Below are 15,416 nucleotides of genomic sequence, written 5' to 3'. Positions count from 1 at the left end.
CCTCTAAATTCAAAGTAACTTGGGTCCAAAGTTCCCCAAGGTGACATGGGCAGGTTCTTTGGCTTCAGAACTACCCTGGAGCTTGAGACTGGTGTTACTTTCCCACCGTGTGCAATTTTATGCATTCTTGTATGCCCCCAACCCCAAAACACGTGGAATGTCAGGGAAAGTGAAGGAAAAGAGGGTCTAGATTAATGATATATTAATATCCACAGCGTGCCAGCATGTATTACACCAATGTATTACCGTATTTTCCGTCCTATAGGGAGCACCGGCCTATAGGACGCACCTTGGGTTTTTTTGGGGGGGGAAATGAATAAAAAAAATTATTCCCCCCACCCGCCGCGGCTGCCACCCCAAGCCTTGCGCACACCTGCCCGAAGCACGGGGCACCCTCCGGAGGGCTCCGCGTGCTTCGGGCTGCAGGCTGCCGCCCCAAGCCTCGCGCGCTGGGCGGGACCTCCTGCCGGGTGCGCAAGGCTTGCGGACACTCGCCCGAAGCACAGGGAGCCCTCCGGAGGGCTCCCCGTGCTTTGGGCGACAGGCTACCGCCCCAAGCCTTACGCGCTCGGCGGGACCTCCTGCCGGGCGCGCAAGGCTTGCGGACACTCGCCCGAAGCACAGGGAGCCCTCCAGAGGGCTCCCCGTGCTTTGGGCGACAGGCTACCGCCCCAAGCCTTGCGCGCCCGACGGGACCTCCCACCGGGTGTGCGAGGCTTGCAGACACTCCCCCGAAGCACGGGGAGCCCTCCGGAGGGCTCCCCGTGCTTTGGGCGACAGGCTACCGCCCCAAGCCTCGCGCGCTGGGTGGGACCTCCTGCCGGGCGCGCAAGGCTTGCGGACACTCGCCCGAAGCACAGGGAGCCCTCCGGAGGGCTCCCCGTGCTTTGGGCGACAGGCTACCGCCCCAAGCCTTGCGCGCCCGACGGGACCTCCCACCGGGTGTGCGAGGCTTGCAGACACTCCCCCGAAGCACGGGGAGCCCTCCGGAGGGCTCCCCGTGCTTTGGGTGACAGGCTACCACCCCAAGCCTTGCGCGCTCGGCGGGACCTCCTGCCGGGCGCGCAAGGCTTGCGGACACTTGCCCGAAGCACAGGGAGCCCTCCGGAGGGCTCCCCGTGCTTTGGGCGACAGGCTACCGCCCCAAGCCTTGCGCGCCCGACGGGACCTCCCGCCGGGTGTGCGAGGCTTGCAGACACTCCCCCGAAGCACGGGGAGCCCTCCGGAGGGCTCCCCGTGCTTCGGGCGACAGGCTGCCGCCCCAAGCCTCGCGCGCTCGGCGGGACCTCCTGCCGGGCGCGCAAGGCTTGTGGACACTCGCCGGGGCTGCAGGCTGCTGCCCGCAAGCCTTGTGAGCCCACGGGAACTCCCGCCGGGCTTGCAAGGCTTGCGGATAGCTTCCTGAAGCCTGGAGAGCGAGAGGGGTCGGTGCACACCGATGCCTCTCGCTCTCCAGGCTTCAGCGAAAGCCTGCATTCACCCCATAGGACGCACACACATTTCCCCTTCATTTTTGGAGGGGAAAAAGTGCGTCCTATGGGGCGAAAAATACGGTAACAGGTTTCTTTCTATTTTTAATTTCCATCTATTATTTCAGGGATTGCTAACTAGTCTTCATACTGTCCAGTTTTCTAGAATTAGTATGTTTTAAGATCTTGGTTACGTGTGTGTGTGTGTGTGTGTGTGTGTGTGTGTGTGTGTGTTTTAAGGCAACGGAGAGCTGTTAAAAATCTCACAGGCTCCCATAAACAATGTGAGCTTACTCAGGATTCTTGCAGTTTATCTTGCCCTGTGAAGGAAAACAGTGTTAGCCATGCATGCGTAATCTCTGCAGGAAATCAATCACTGCTGCGCTTTTATCTTTCGCTTATTTTAAACTGGGCTCCCTTTGCTAAAGGTTGTGCAAACTTCATTTATGTAATGACGTTCTTTTTCCCCAGATGGCTGCCTTGTTGCAATTATTTTTTTCCTAATCTACGGTTATTATAACATCACAGTGATGCAATAACCTGAACAATGAAATGTTTTGTTCAGGGCTGTTGCATAAAAAAACATTAAGCAACAGATCTGACTCATCAGCTTACAGATTCTTCTTGATGACCTTGCTATCAGGTGCACAGCCTTTTGTGTGAGAGAAACCCCATGGGTCTTCAGGTGAAGCTTCAAATGATTTTAAACCATTAATACTTTTAGTTTGAACGTCACAAATTTATCAAGCGAAAAACTTGCTACTTTAATCAACACTGGTAGCCGAAAGCTATGGTGTGGATAACACCAAGGTTGCAGGTTTGATACTCATACAGTGGTACCTCGGGTTAAGTACTTAATTCGTTCCGGAGGTCCGTTCTTAACCTGAAGCAGTTCTTAACCTGAAGCACCACTTTAGCTAATGGGGCCTCCTACTGCCGCCCGAGCACGATTTCTGTTCCCATCCTGAAGCAAAGTTCTTAACCCAAGGTACTATTTCTGGGTTAGCGGAGTCCTGTAACCTGAAGCGTATGTAACCTGAGGTAGCACTGTATAGGATAGCTGCATATTCCTGCTTTCTAATGGGTTTGGACTGGAAGATCCTTAGGGTCCCATCCAACTCTATGATTCTAAGTAAGAAGCAATAGAAATTACATTTTATTTTTATTTAGAAAATTTGAAATGATAGTCTTCTGAGGCCCTCCTTCATGTGCTTCCTCCTCGAGAGGTCTGGAGGGTGGCAACACGAGGACGGGGCCTTCTCTGCGGTGGCTCCCTGTCTGTGGAATGTTCTCCCCAGGGAAGTTTGCCTGGTACCTTCATTACACACCTTTAAGTGCCAGGTAAAATTTTTAACCAGGCCTTTGGTTGTCCCGATCAACATCCTATACCCTTTTAAAATGCAGCTCTTTTTTTAGGTGGGGGTGTTATTGGGTTATTGTTTTTATTTTGATTTTATATATTGTGCTCTTTTCTGTGAACTGCCCTGAGACCTCCAGGTATAGGGCAGTATATAAGTTCAATGAATGAATGAATGAACAATAAATAAATAAATAGGGCAGCCTTTGGCACCCCCCCCCTGCAGCCCTTATTCTGCTTTCCCAAAGCTGGGTAAGGAAGGTGTTGGACTTTGGGGCCTCCTGTCTTCTTCCCAAAGCCAAGCTAGTGTTTCCTCAGCTTTGGGAAGGAGGTGGCTGGGCTCTAGGACCCTGTTTCGCTCCCCGACCCCCTGCACAAGGCAGTGTGCGGCCCATGGGTTCGGTGTCAAAGTACTCTTGTGGCCCATTTGGCATGAGAAGTTGGACTGCCCAAACTGTACTTTCATTGTTCTTTGCCCAAATTAGCACTGAATTAAAGTTTAGCATATTATGTAAGAGACCTTTGCTCTGGGAAATGGTCCTTTTGACAACCCCTGACTTGGGAGAGGATTATATTATGAAATACAGTGGTACCTCAGGTTAAGTACTTAATTCGTTCCAGAGGTCCATTCTTAACCTGAAACTGTTCTTAACCTGAAGCACCACTTTAGCTAATAGGGCCTCCTGCTGCCGCCGTGCTGCCAGAGCACGATTTCTGTTCTCATCCTGAAGCAAAGTTCTTAACCCAAAGTAATTTTCTTGGTTAGTGGAGTCTGTAACCTGAAGCGTATGTAACCTGAAGCGTATGTAACTCGAGGTACCACTGTACAGCGCCAGTTATATCCATTGATGGAAATGAGTGACTATTAGCACAAAATAAGTCTGTGAATTTGTAAAGAGCAGTGTTATGTGAGATTTTTAGTTACATGACAATCAAGTGGTCCCATCTCACAACAAGCTATAGAGTTGGCCTTTGGACAGTAGAATTTGTGATCAGTAAGTCTGATTGCTCCTGTCTTAACTCCTTATCAGGTAGATTTCACCTGCAATCTGATCCACCATTTGTATTTTTAACTTTCTATGGATTAGCCCAATGGATTAACCGGAAAGCTGTGGAATTGCCCAGCATATATTTGCATTTTAAGTTACCCAAATGAAATTCTGAGAGCTGCAATTCTTGATGTAGTTTTGTATGACTTGTTGAAGTCAATAGAGTTTCTTGGCCTACTTAAATTAAACATATGGTACACAGTAGTGCTATTTAGAAGGGATGTAAATATGTTAAAGCAAAAAGACAGGTCCTTAGATTTGCAAGTATTATTGTTCCTTTATTATTTATTAAATTTGTATTACGGTAAATCAGTGGCATCAGTGACCTTAGTGTAGTCATTTGAGAGTACACTAATTAATCCACCAGGTTCTGCTTCCACACAAACACCATAGAAATCAACTGGAACTATGAGATCAGTAGCTGAGGCATTGTGCTAAGGATAGCCTTTTGAGCAGATGGAAATATACAAAGCTAAGCCAGAAGTGAGCCATTTGTTTTAAATAGAATAGAAACTTTATTTGAGGATCAGCTTTAAAATTCCATTATCCTTTCACCTGCTCTCAAGGAGAAAAAACAACAAAGAGGAACTTTCATTAGAAAGAGCCCAAACTATTTTATGAGTGAAAAAATGCCAAATAACCATAGGGAAATAAAATGAGAAAAATTCAATTCTCTCTCTCTCTCTCTGTTTGTGTGTGTGTGTGTGTGTGTGTGTGTGTGTGTGAGAGAGAGAGAGAGAGAGAGAGAGAGAGAGAAAATTACACAACAGTTGTTCCATTGCATTCTTTGAAACAATATAATGTAAGTGATGTGAAAACTGCCTTTTAAGACAATCCTGATCTGAAAATTGTGATAATTTGTGTGATTTATCTTTGGAAAGTATATTTGTTATTACCGTATTTTTCGCTCTATAACACGCACCCGACCATAACACGCACATAGTTTTTAGAGGAGGAAAATCCGTAGGCATGCCACCCGTAGGCATTCCCTCCATAACACGCACAGATATTTCCCCTTACCTTTTAGGAGGAAAAAAGTGAGTGTTATGGTGCAAAAAATACGGTAATTAATTTGTAATTATCAGAACAAACAATAACTGTACTACTCATTCAGTTACATCACTTTCCAGTTTTACATCACTTTCCAGTTTTTCCTCTGGGAGAAACAGAAATATTGCAGCACTGCATGTAGCTCATATGCTTGAGAATTCTTTTGTGAATGTGATTTTCTAACACATATTAAGTAGATGACATTTTCTTCTAAGGTTTTCCTCTTTTATTTTCATAGCTTGTATGGAGAAGAAATCTCTTGCATATGTGTGTTACTGACCTACAATTTAATTATATGCTGACCCTATAACCTCTGAACACTTCTGACACCTTTTGACGTGAGAGTGGTGTAACCTCAGCAGCAAAGGACCTTATAAAATCAGGGACTCTGGGCTCACCCAAACTTCCATTTGTCCCATGCTTACTAGGGATGGCTCCAAGTGGTTTTTATTTTCTCCTGCCTCTTTCTCTGGGAAAACCCGCTGTTTACTGCTGAATTTATACAAACATCAATCTGCCTAGAAAGCACAGGCAAATGGAAGTGTGGCTTAGCACTCAATCATAAAATGATGGCTGCATTTGTATGCCTTCCAATAACAAAATCAAACTCTGTGTTGTAACATAAAACATTGCTTTTCCAATGTGACCACTTAAAGTCTAAATTTTGTAATTAAAACTGCTTAAAGTTACAGACCTGTTGCACCAGGCTTCCCTAGCAAGTAGTCTTTTGGTTACATAGAGTTTATCTTGTTAATAGCTGGTTGTGTCTTTGCTCCAGCTTTTGTCCCCACCTCCATATTAGGCATGATAATTCTCTTATCCACATTTCTTTGCTGGGCTTGCAATCTCACTTCTAAAGCAGTGTACTCAGCTTTTTCTCTCTGTTTATCTGAAAAATAGGAATGGCAGTGTTTCTCCTTTTTCTGAAAAGTGTAGAAATCATATTAATGATAATGTTATCACTTGCATAGTAGTAGTAGTAATAATAATAATAATAATAATAATAATAATAATAATAATAATAATAATAATATAATTTATTATTTGTACCCCGCTCATCTGGCTGGGTTTCCCCAGCCACTCTGGGCGGCTTCCACAGAGACCAAAAATACACTAAAACGTCACTCATCACAGGGTTATTAGAATGATGGACTCAGTAAGAATGAAAAAGCTTATAAGTCTACTTATTAAGCCGTCTTATTGAGTCCCTCATCCTAATAGCCCTGTGATGGCAACTTTAGTTCTATTTTACAGATGGGCAACTGAGGCTGAGATGTTCTGCAAACCTGAATTTGTGTTCAGTGTGAATAGTCAAAATAGGTGATAACACTCTCAGTTCAGCCAGCTGAGATAATACAGTCGTACCTTGGAAGCCAAATGGAATCCTTTCGACTTCAAAACTTTCGAAAACCAAGGCACGGCTTCTGATTAGCTGCAGGAAGCTCCTGCAGCCAATTGGAAGCTGTGGAAGCCCCATCGGACATTCAGGTTCCAATTACAGTTTGCAAACCAGAACAGTGACTTCCGGGTTTGCAATGTTCGGGAGCCAAAACGTTCGGGAACTAAGCTGTTTGACTTCCAAGGTACGACTGTAATTGTCTTGAACACAGGAACAATGGAAATTTAATTTTGTTGATTTAAAATGGGTCCTGAGGTACTGTCATGATAATGGTTGTAACTCTGACTTGAAATATAAACAGCCCTTTACAAGGCACTTATTCTTGAGAAAATGTTAACACCTGATGTTAGAAGGCTGAAGAGCAATAAAAAATGTTTCCCAAAAGTAGTGCAGCTAAGTCATCAGCTCAGTTTAAAGGGATAGAATAGAATCGAAGAGTTGGAAGGGACTACGAGCTTCACCAAGTCCAACCTCCCTGCCATACAGGAATCTTTTTGCCCAGTGTGGCGCTCAAACCTACAACCCTGAGATTAAGAGTCTCCTTGCTCTACCAACTGTAATATAGTCTCTAAAATGGTGTGACTTCTGTCCTATAAAGTGTGGAGCTTGGAACTGAAGAATAGCCAACTAAAACAACTTTGTTAGCTCCTTTGATGTTAATTGAAACTGTTCACATGCTTAGAACCATATCTCTGTGTTTTGCCCCTTAGAAGTGAAAATTTTGTGTGTTGTGCAAGAATTAGTAAAGACTGCAAGGTCAGCTCCGTCAATAGAATCCATTAGTAACTTTCTTACTGCTTGGGTATTTATCAGCGTTGGTCTTGGGAAGTCACTTCTATTTTCTTTTACTCCAAGTGTTATATAATAATAATAATCTGATCCTTCCCACAACCGATTCAAGTGAAAATAATACATAATAGCAATCCTATACTCAGAGGTAAGCCCCACTGGGTTCAATGAGGCTTATTTTAAGATAAGTGAGTATAGGATTACAGTCTAATTGTGCTTGTGGTGGAAGCAGGGAGGACAAGAGAGGTTTCAACATATTCAAAGCTGGGTTGTTGATAAGCTGCAACTATATTGTTGCAAAAGAGAGCATAGTTGGTTCCCAAAGGCCAATCCTTTTACAGCTCTTTGGCATCCCCCTCCTGAGATCGAACCAGGCCCCCTACTCAAATACTTATCGAGTCACAATCAGGCCATTGCCATATTAAAAAAATAGGCATTAGTAGTATAAATCTGTGGTTACAATTGTATAATGAAGCAGACAGTGCTGTGTATTGATTGTTTCATTGGCACACAACATGTTACAAAACAACTTTCAAAGTGTTTATAAAAGCACCTGAAATTTCAAGAGTGACTAATGTAAGGCAGCATTCAAAGTTGGTTTTAGACTCCCCCCCCGCCTTTTTTTTTTGAGGGAGGGAGTGATAAAATAGTTGCAAGATTAATCATAGGGGGAAAGGGCTGAATTTGAAATACAGTAGGAGTCATGACCGTACATACTAATACTTTCCAGAGAAATTATAAGAAATAGCCAAAGTAAAATTAGCTTGTTTTTATTAAATGCATTTTGATCCTATTGTCAGATGAAATTTTGACTCACACACATAGCGTGACTAACAAATAAGGCTTTGTCTTTTCCATTTGGATAAATGCTGGCTTAACAAACTGTTCAAGGGAGCTATTGATAAGGCTATTGTAGCTTTGCCTGTGTTTGGTGGATTTACCATTAGCATGTCATATAGAATAGGGACCCTTTTCAAATGCATTGTGTGAGAAACAAAACCACTTAAGCTCTGTGGCTAGTGTAAATATTAGTTTTGTTATCAGAAATTTAAACCGTGTTAGCCTCAAGAATACTTTTCTCATTGAGGAAGGAAATCGCACCTCACCTTTCTTTCAATTATTTTTGGGTGAAGGTCCAGGGGAAAAAAGAAAACCCCTCTCTTTGAAATAAAGAATGCAGTGTAAAGCCTAAATCTACAAAACAGCGTGGACCATTGGTTTCTGTATCACCATAATGATAATGCTTGAGTTCCCCTTATAATTACTAGATATTCCACACATTGCTTCAGTCTAATAACCTCAACGGACATGCTAGCTGGACCCCACATCCTTGGGGCTTCAAGGGGACATTATGCTGGATGCCATGGCAGTTAGAGTACCGTATTTTTCGCCCTATAGGATGCACTTTTCCCCCTCCAAAAATGAAGGGGAAGTCTGCGTGCGTCCTATGGGGCGAATACAGGCTTTCGCTGAAGCTTGGAGAGTGAGGGGGTCGGTGCGCACCGACCCCTCTCGCTCTCCAGGCTTCAGGAAGCTATCAGCAAGCCTGGGGAGCCCGCGGGAGTTCCCGCAGGGCTCCCTAGGCTGCGGATAGCAGCCTGCTGCCCAGCGCACGGGGCGCCCTGAAGCAGAGCGCCCCTCACGCCGGGCAGACATCCGCAGCGTGGGGAGCCCTGCGGGAGTTCCCGCAGGGCTCCCTACGCTGCGGATAGCAGCCTGCTGCACGGAGCGCGGGGTGCGCTGAAGCAGAGCGCCCCGCGCTTCAGGCAGACATGGGTCAGCCCCACAAGCTCGGGGGACAGCGGGGAGGCGCAGCACCGCCATCCTGCTGTTCCTCGACCTGGTTTGGAGGCTGGCGCTGGGGAGAATTTCACTTTAAGTAGCATTTCACTTTAAGGAACTCAAGAGTCTGCCATTCCCATACCTCTATGAGCAGAGTTGCTCCTGTTCCTTGCAAACAGTTGCATGCCAGAGTCCTAAGGTAGCGCCAAGCTGTTGGATCCTGTAATATGTACTGTGGAAGGGCCTTCAATTAGAGGGATTGGCATGTCAATGCATTTGGTACAGCTGTAAAGGTAAAAAGGTAAAGGACCCCTGGACAGTCAAGTCCAATCAAAGGTGACTATGGGGTTGCGGCGCTCATCTCGCTTTCAGGCCGAGGGAGCCGGCGTTTGTCCACAGACAGCTTTCCGGGTCATGTGGCCAGCATGACGTAAACCACTTCTGGCACAACAAGACACCGTGACATAAGCCAGAGTGCATGGAAATGCCGTTTACCTTCCGCCACAGCGGTACCTATTTATTTTTGAACTGCTAGGTTGGCAGGAGCTGGGACAGAGCAACGGGAGTTCACTCTGTCACGAGGATTCGAACCGGTGACCTTCCAGTCGGCAAGCCTAAGAGACCCAGTGGTTTAGACCAAGAGTCTCAGTGGTTTAGTGCAGAGCTGTAGTGCACCAATGGCAAAAACACCCTGCGGGAAGGGGAGAGACTACTTTGGCCTGCTTCATATTCTGTTGCATCCTTAGACTGTTTTCCTTGACTAATAGCTTATATGTTTATTCCCATTTTGAGTAGATTTTTAGGTATGGAAAAACCTGCGTTAGAATAACTTTTGTCACTTGGACACAATGTCAAACGTTGTTGTTAGATGAATATTATTTCACTAATTACTTAACAGTCTTGTCATTTATTGAGTGAGCCAACCTGAGTTAATACATTGCATTCATTTCCCTTTGGTATGAATTGCAGATGAGATTATTTATGCCTCGAATGTTGCTCCATCTGGTGAAACTGAGAATAGAAACATTGAAATAGGAGCTTTTAAAGTTACCAAATATAGAAGTATTATGTGGTTACAATACCAGAAAAGGCTGGTCCCCTTTAATAGTGTTTTGGATGTGGATTTGAGAACCTAGGCTTCAAATCTAAGGTTGACCACAAACTCATGAGTGGTCTTTGATATATTGCAGAACCTACCTCAGAATTTAATTTGAAAATGAGAATAATTATTACATAGTTTATATAGGGATGCATTAAAAAAGGACTTCAAGCCACTTCAGACTTTGACAATTCATTTTGAAATATTTGCTCTGACTTAGCAGTTGCACTGCCATTATAACATCCTTGCAATACCAACAAGATTTAATGTTTTTCCTTTTTAAAATGATGTTGGTGGACAAATTGGGAGATGTCTTCCTAGGAATTTTTTTGCTGATGTTGCATGTCTTAGCTATAAAAGTACTATGTAAATAATTTATAATGTCTATCTTTAGAAAGATCTCTTAAGTTACTGTAGCTGCAAATTGCTACAGCAGTGTTTTCAGATCAAGGAAGCAGACTTAAAAATAAAATAAAATCAATGGTTTATCACCACCACCACCATCTGGTAAAAAACTGACACCAGCCATTCTGATATGAATTAATTTGATAAATTAATATGAAGCATGCTTTTAGCTTGTGAATGAGACCTGGTAAATTAGGTTTCATGCGGGCATCAAACTTGATATAGTTCTCTGCATACTTTTAAAAAATGTACATGGCTTTCCAAACTGATATTTAACTTTCCTCTGTTACCAGTACAATCTTTCAAAGCAACCAGAGTTTCAAAGCAGCTCTTGTACACTGACCAAAAAAGAAAGAACTAACAAAAATAGCATTTATTTAGGAGAGCGGAACATAAATTTGGACAAATAAAAAGGAACAGAAAATAGTACTCCATCTAGCATACTGACTTATTTAATATTTTAGATTCCCTGAACTTGTGTAAAATAGGACAGAAGTCTTACTTGTGCAGTTTTTAGCCTTTTTCCTTCTTCCTTCCTCCATCCTTTGTATTTAATACCTTTGTAACGAGCGTGATCACTGGAGTTCCACTCATGCTGGAGAAAGGGAGCAGGGAGGTATTTCTGTTGATCCATCCCAATGCAGACCCCTGTAAAACTGCCCCAGAGGATTGTGGGATTCCATCACCCTGGGAGCTTTTCCTTGGGTCCCAGGGAGGGAATCAACTCTCTCTCCTTCTTCCAGCACAGAGCCTCTGCTAGATTTTGATTCCCTCTACAAATGAAAAGAGCTCATCTTCCACTCTAGGAGAGAGACTGTGGGATCAAACCCAATATTAGTTCATTGTTCAATGGAAAACATCAGAGTAGAATGCAATTCCATACAGAAATGGGATAGCATTACATATTAAAAGGACTTTGCCAAGTAATGTGGAGTTGACTGAATGAAGGAAACTGGCTCAACAGGGATATTGGAGGCACACAAAGGTTTTCTAGAAACACTGGAAACTGCTTTTATACCAAGTCAGAGCATTAATGCATATAGCTGAGTAGACTCTACTCTGACTGGCAGTGCCTCTCCAGAGATTAGACAGGAGTTTTCTCCAGCCCCACCAGAGAATGAATCTGCAAAACATATGCCCACAGCTCTTACCACACAGCAAATGGCTGTGTATGCTTATGGTGAAGGTGGAGAAATCTGAACTCTGTTGTACCTTCCACCATGGGACGTAGCCACAAATTTTGTTGGGGGGCAGGCTTTTGTTAGGGAGGGCAGAACCTCAGATTTGCATTTATTTCGATTGGTTATTTGGGGGGCAGCTGCCCCCCAGCCCCCCTTGGCTATGCCCATGCCTTCCACACTCAGGTACAACACCCGCACAGGAGAAGATCATACCCTTTGTTATGCAGACTGCAGAATTAACAGCTTAAACTTATAAAAAGCAAAGCCTTCTTTCTGACTCTTGGCAGGGGACCACGATGACTGTATTCATGGAAATGATGACAAGCAAAGTGACTCCTGCTAGCCCAGCTATGCTCTCTTGCTCACTTGTTAGGAACTTTGATGTGTATTGATGTTACAGACCCATACGGGGCAGAATCAGTCACCAGCAATCCATTTAAAGTTTTCCAGTGAAAAGTGAAGTAATTTCAGAATCATACGAATTACAGTAGGGGAGCATAGCAGGGAAAGTGACTAACTAAAATCTGCAAAACAGAAAGGATTTTCTGGAATTCATAGTGATTATTAGTATGCTGTAAAGGTAAAGGTAAAGGGACCCCCTGACCATTAGGTCCAGTCGTGACTGACTCTGGAGTTGCGGCGCTCATCTCGCTTTATTGGCCAAGGGAGCCGGCGTACAGCTTCCGGGTCATGTGGCCAGCATGACTAAGCCGCTTCTGGCGAACCAGAGCAGCGCATGGAAACGCCGTTTACCTTCTCGTCGGAGCGGTACCTATTTATCTACTTGCACTTTGACATGCTTTCGAACTGCTAGGTTGGCAGGAGCAGGGACCAGGCAACGGGAGCTCACCCCGTTGCGGGGATTCGAACCGCCGACCTTCTGATTGGAAGTCCTAGGCTCTGTGGTTTAACCCACAGCGCCACCTGTGTCCCTTGTCTTTCTTACGTCTCGCCTATTAATTATATGCTCAACGGTTGGAGGTGCTACTGTAGTCTTAGCTATTCCTTCCTCCCCTCACCTTCCCGTGCACTGTGGTGCTGCAGATAACAATTGCTGCTCCACACCTTGTGAGTTTTTAATTTTTAAGCGACCCACAATATGATAGCTAACCATGTCATTGATGTTACATGTTGTTAGGCCCATAGGTTGCACAAAGAGCTGGCTTCTATGAGTTAATTATAGCTGCTTCTGAGTGAAAATCTGTCCCATCCCACCACTCCTCTGGCCCAAAGATGATATGAAAGTCAGACAAGGAAAATATAGTTAGGCTATACTGACCTATATATCAGTAATCCGTATGTCGCTATTCTTTTGGATGGAAAATGAGAAAGAGTAAACAATACAGATTAAATTCAAGTGAGTCATAGTTACACATTCCAGTTTGTGGTATGGCATGAGGTGTTTTCCACAGCAGTAAAAAATCTACTTGCTGAAGCTAAGTTGGTCTAGGTCTGATCAATGCCTGGGTGGGAGATAGCCTGGGAAAGTATACCAAGGTGGAATCATAGACTCTTAGAGTTGGAAGGGACCCAAGAGTCATCTAGTCCACCCCCTTGTAATGCAGGAATCCCAGCTAAAGCATCCATGACAGATGGCCACCCAACCTCTGCTTAAAAACCCCCAAGGAAGGAGAGGAAGAAAGACAAGATATTAAATGTATAATTAATTAATAGTAATAAGTCACTACAAGTGAATGTGGTTAGAGCTTATATAATTTCTCATTAACATTATCTTAATTCTTTGTATGCAAGTACTATATACCTGTTTATCTGTTTATTAAGATAATGCCCAATATGGTAAAGCCATTCAGTGATTTATGACTTGAGCTTTCTTTCCTGAATGAATAACTAAAAGATACTTTGAATAATATTCACACATACATTTTAAAGACTGTAAAATCAAGAAACTAATCATTATTATTATTCTTTTGTATGCCACAGGTGTTTTCCGAAGATTGTAGGCTGAACCTATCCAGAAGCAATTTTTACCAAGACGACATGATGCTTGAGATGATGGAACAAATGGGAGAATGCTTATGGATTTAAAATTACTGTATTTATCCAGTTGTTACGGTTCAAGAAGTCCTAGAAGATTAATTTATCCTGTTACTATTTGCACACCTACTAAAAATTGCTTCTGATGCAGCTGAGAAAAATGCAGTCCATTAAAACAGAACAGGCACCCGCTGATACAAGTAGCAATGTGGACAAAATTATGGCACTTAGTTCTACATTAGGAGATGTATCTGATGACTTAGCTACTGGCGATGAAATGCTACTCAGTGAAGGAGGCATTGCAAAAAACAAGTCTTCAGCATGCCGGAGAAAGCGGGAATTCATTCCTGATGAAAAGAAAGATGCCATGTATTGGGAAAAACGGCGGAAAAATAATGAAGCTGCCAAAAGGTCTCGTGAAAAGCGGCGGCTAAACGACCTTGTATTGGAGAACAAACTAATTGCACTGGGAGAAGAAAATGCCACTTTAAAAGCTGAGTTACTTTCACTGAAGCTAAAGTTTGGTTTAATTAGCTCTTCTGCATATGCCCAAGAGGTTCAGAAGCTCAGCAATTCAACAGCTGTTTATTTTCAGGAGTATCAGAATGCCAGATCAAGTATTAACTCTTTCATTGATGAGCATGAACCACCAATGGTGGGCAGCAGTTGTATATCTGTCATTAAGCACTCGCCACAAAGCTCTTTATCCGATGTGTCCGAAGTGTCATCAGTAGATCATGCTCAAGTGAGCCCTATACAAAATAATTGCAAAAATCCTGAAAATAAGTTCCAGCTCATAAAGCAGGAGCCAATGGAACTGGAAAACTATGCAAGGGATTCACGAGATGAAAGAGGCTCCTATACAACATCCATGTACCCAAATTTCATGGCGAGCAACTTTAGTGGCTACTCACATTCCCCTCCACTGTTGCAAGTTAACAGATCCTCTAGTAATTCTCCAAGAACTTCAGAGGCTGATGACGGTGTTGTTGGAAAGTCATCAGATGGAGAAGATGAGCAGCAGGTACCTAAAGGCCCAATCCACTCTCCTGTTGAACTTAAAAGCAATCATGCCACAGTTAAAGTCCCAGAGGTGAGCTCTTCTGCACTGCCTCATAAGCTTAGAATTAAGGCTAAGGCCATGCAGATCAAAGTGGAATCATTGGATAATGACTATGATGCTACCCAGAAACTAACGTCACCAATTGATATGTCATCTAAAAGGCATTTTGAACTCGAAAAGCACAATGTGCAAAATTTGGTACATACTTCTCACACTCCTTTCTCTGTCCAAGTGACTAATATTCAAGACTGGTCTCTGAAACCAGAGCACTGGCACCATCAAAAGGAATTAACTGAAAAAAATCAGAGTGGCTGCAAAACGGGAGCAGCTGACATTAAAGACAATTCCTACAAAGTGTCCGAGACAGAGAACTTGTATTTGAAGCAGGGCATAGCAAATCTGTCCGCAGAGGTTGCTTCACTTAAAAGACTTATAACTACACAACACATCTCTGCTTCAGACTCTGGCTAAATGACTACTGAATAAATGCTTATTGTTTTAAAGGATGTCATTTGCAGTAGATTGATATGTTTTGTATTATGCTGAATTTTCACTGGACTTGTGATGTCATTTCACTGTAATGTTCACATGATGTCTGATGGTGTCTTTTCGTGCACAGATAACTATAAAGACTAGATTGTCATGATCACTATGCCTTGTGTATAGTTAAGTAGCCTGTGCAAAGGCTGTATATAGTGAACATTATTTTTCTGTCGTTCTGTTACTATAAAGTGTGAAAGTTGCCAGTTCCAATAAACAATTGGTGACAAGCACAGAA

General features: G+C 43.5%; 1 protein-coding gene and 1 long non-coding RNA gene across 6 annotated transcripts in view; one reads left to right on the top strand and one right to left on the bottom strand.

Annotated features, from left to right (window-relative positions):
- Positions 1-15,416, bottom strand: part of LOC308597832 — a 46,493-nt gene that overhangs the window by 4,448 nt on the left and 26,629 nt on the right. For 3 of the 4 annotated variants that reach the window (XR_014013166.1, XR_014013167.1, XR_014013168.1), the window contains one exon: positions 5,014-5,848. This is a non-coding gene — a long non-coding RNA (uncharacterized lncRNA). Of the gene's footprint in view, positions 1-5,013; positions 5,849-15,416 lie in introns of those variants that run through there. The other variant, XR_014013169.1, reaches the window with a different exon arrangement.
- Positions 1-15,416, top strand: part of NFIL3 (nuclear factor, interleukin 3 regulated) — a 24,637-nt gene extending 9,221 nt beyond the window's left edge. For both annotated transcript variants that reach the window (XM_081213780.1, XM_081213781.1), the window contains exon 2: positions 13,522-15,416. In XM_081213780.1, the coding sequence (XP_081069906.1) occupies positions 13,721-15,109 (1,389 nt within the window). In that variant the 5' untranslated portion in view covers positions 13,522-13,720 and the 3' untranslated portion in view covers positions 15,110-15,416. The remainder of the gene's footprint in view (positions 1-13,521) is intronic.

The sequence above is a fragment of the Podarcis bocagei genome, assembly GCF_964188305.1.
Source record: "Podarcis bocagei genome assembly, chromosome: 11".
Classification (NCBI taxonomy): Eukaryota; Metazoa; Chordata; class Lepidosauria; order Squamata; family Lacertidae; genus Podarcis; species Podarcis bocagei.
The sequence above is the reverse complement of the archived record's forward strand: the minus strand, read 5'-3'. Positions and strand labels throughout refer to the sequence as shown.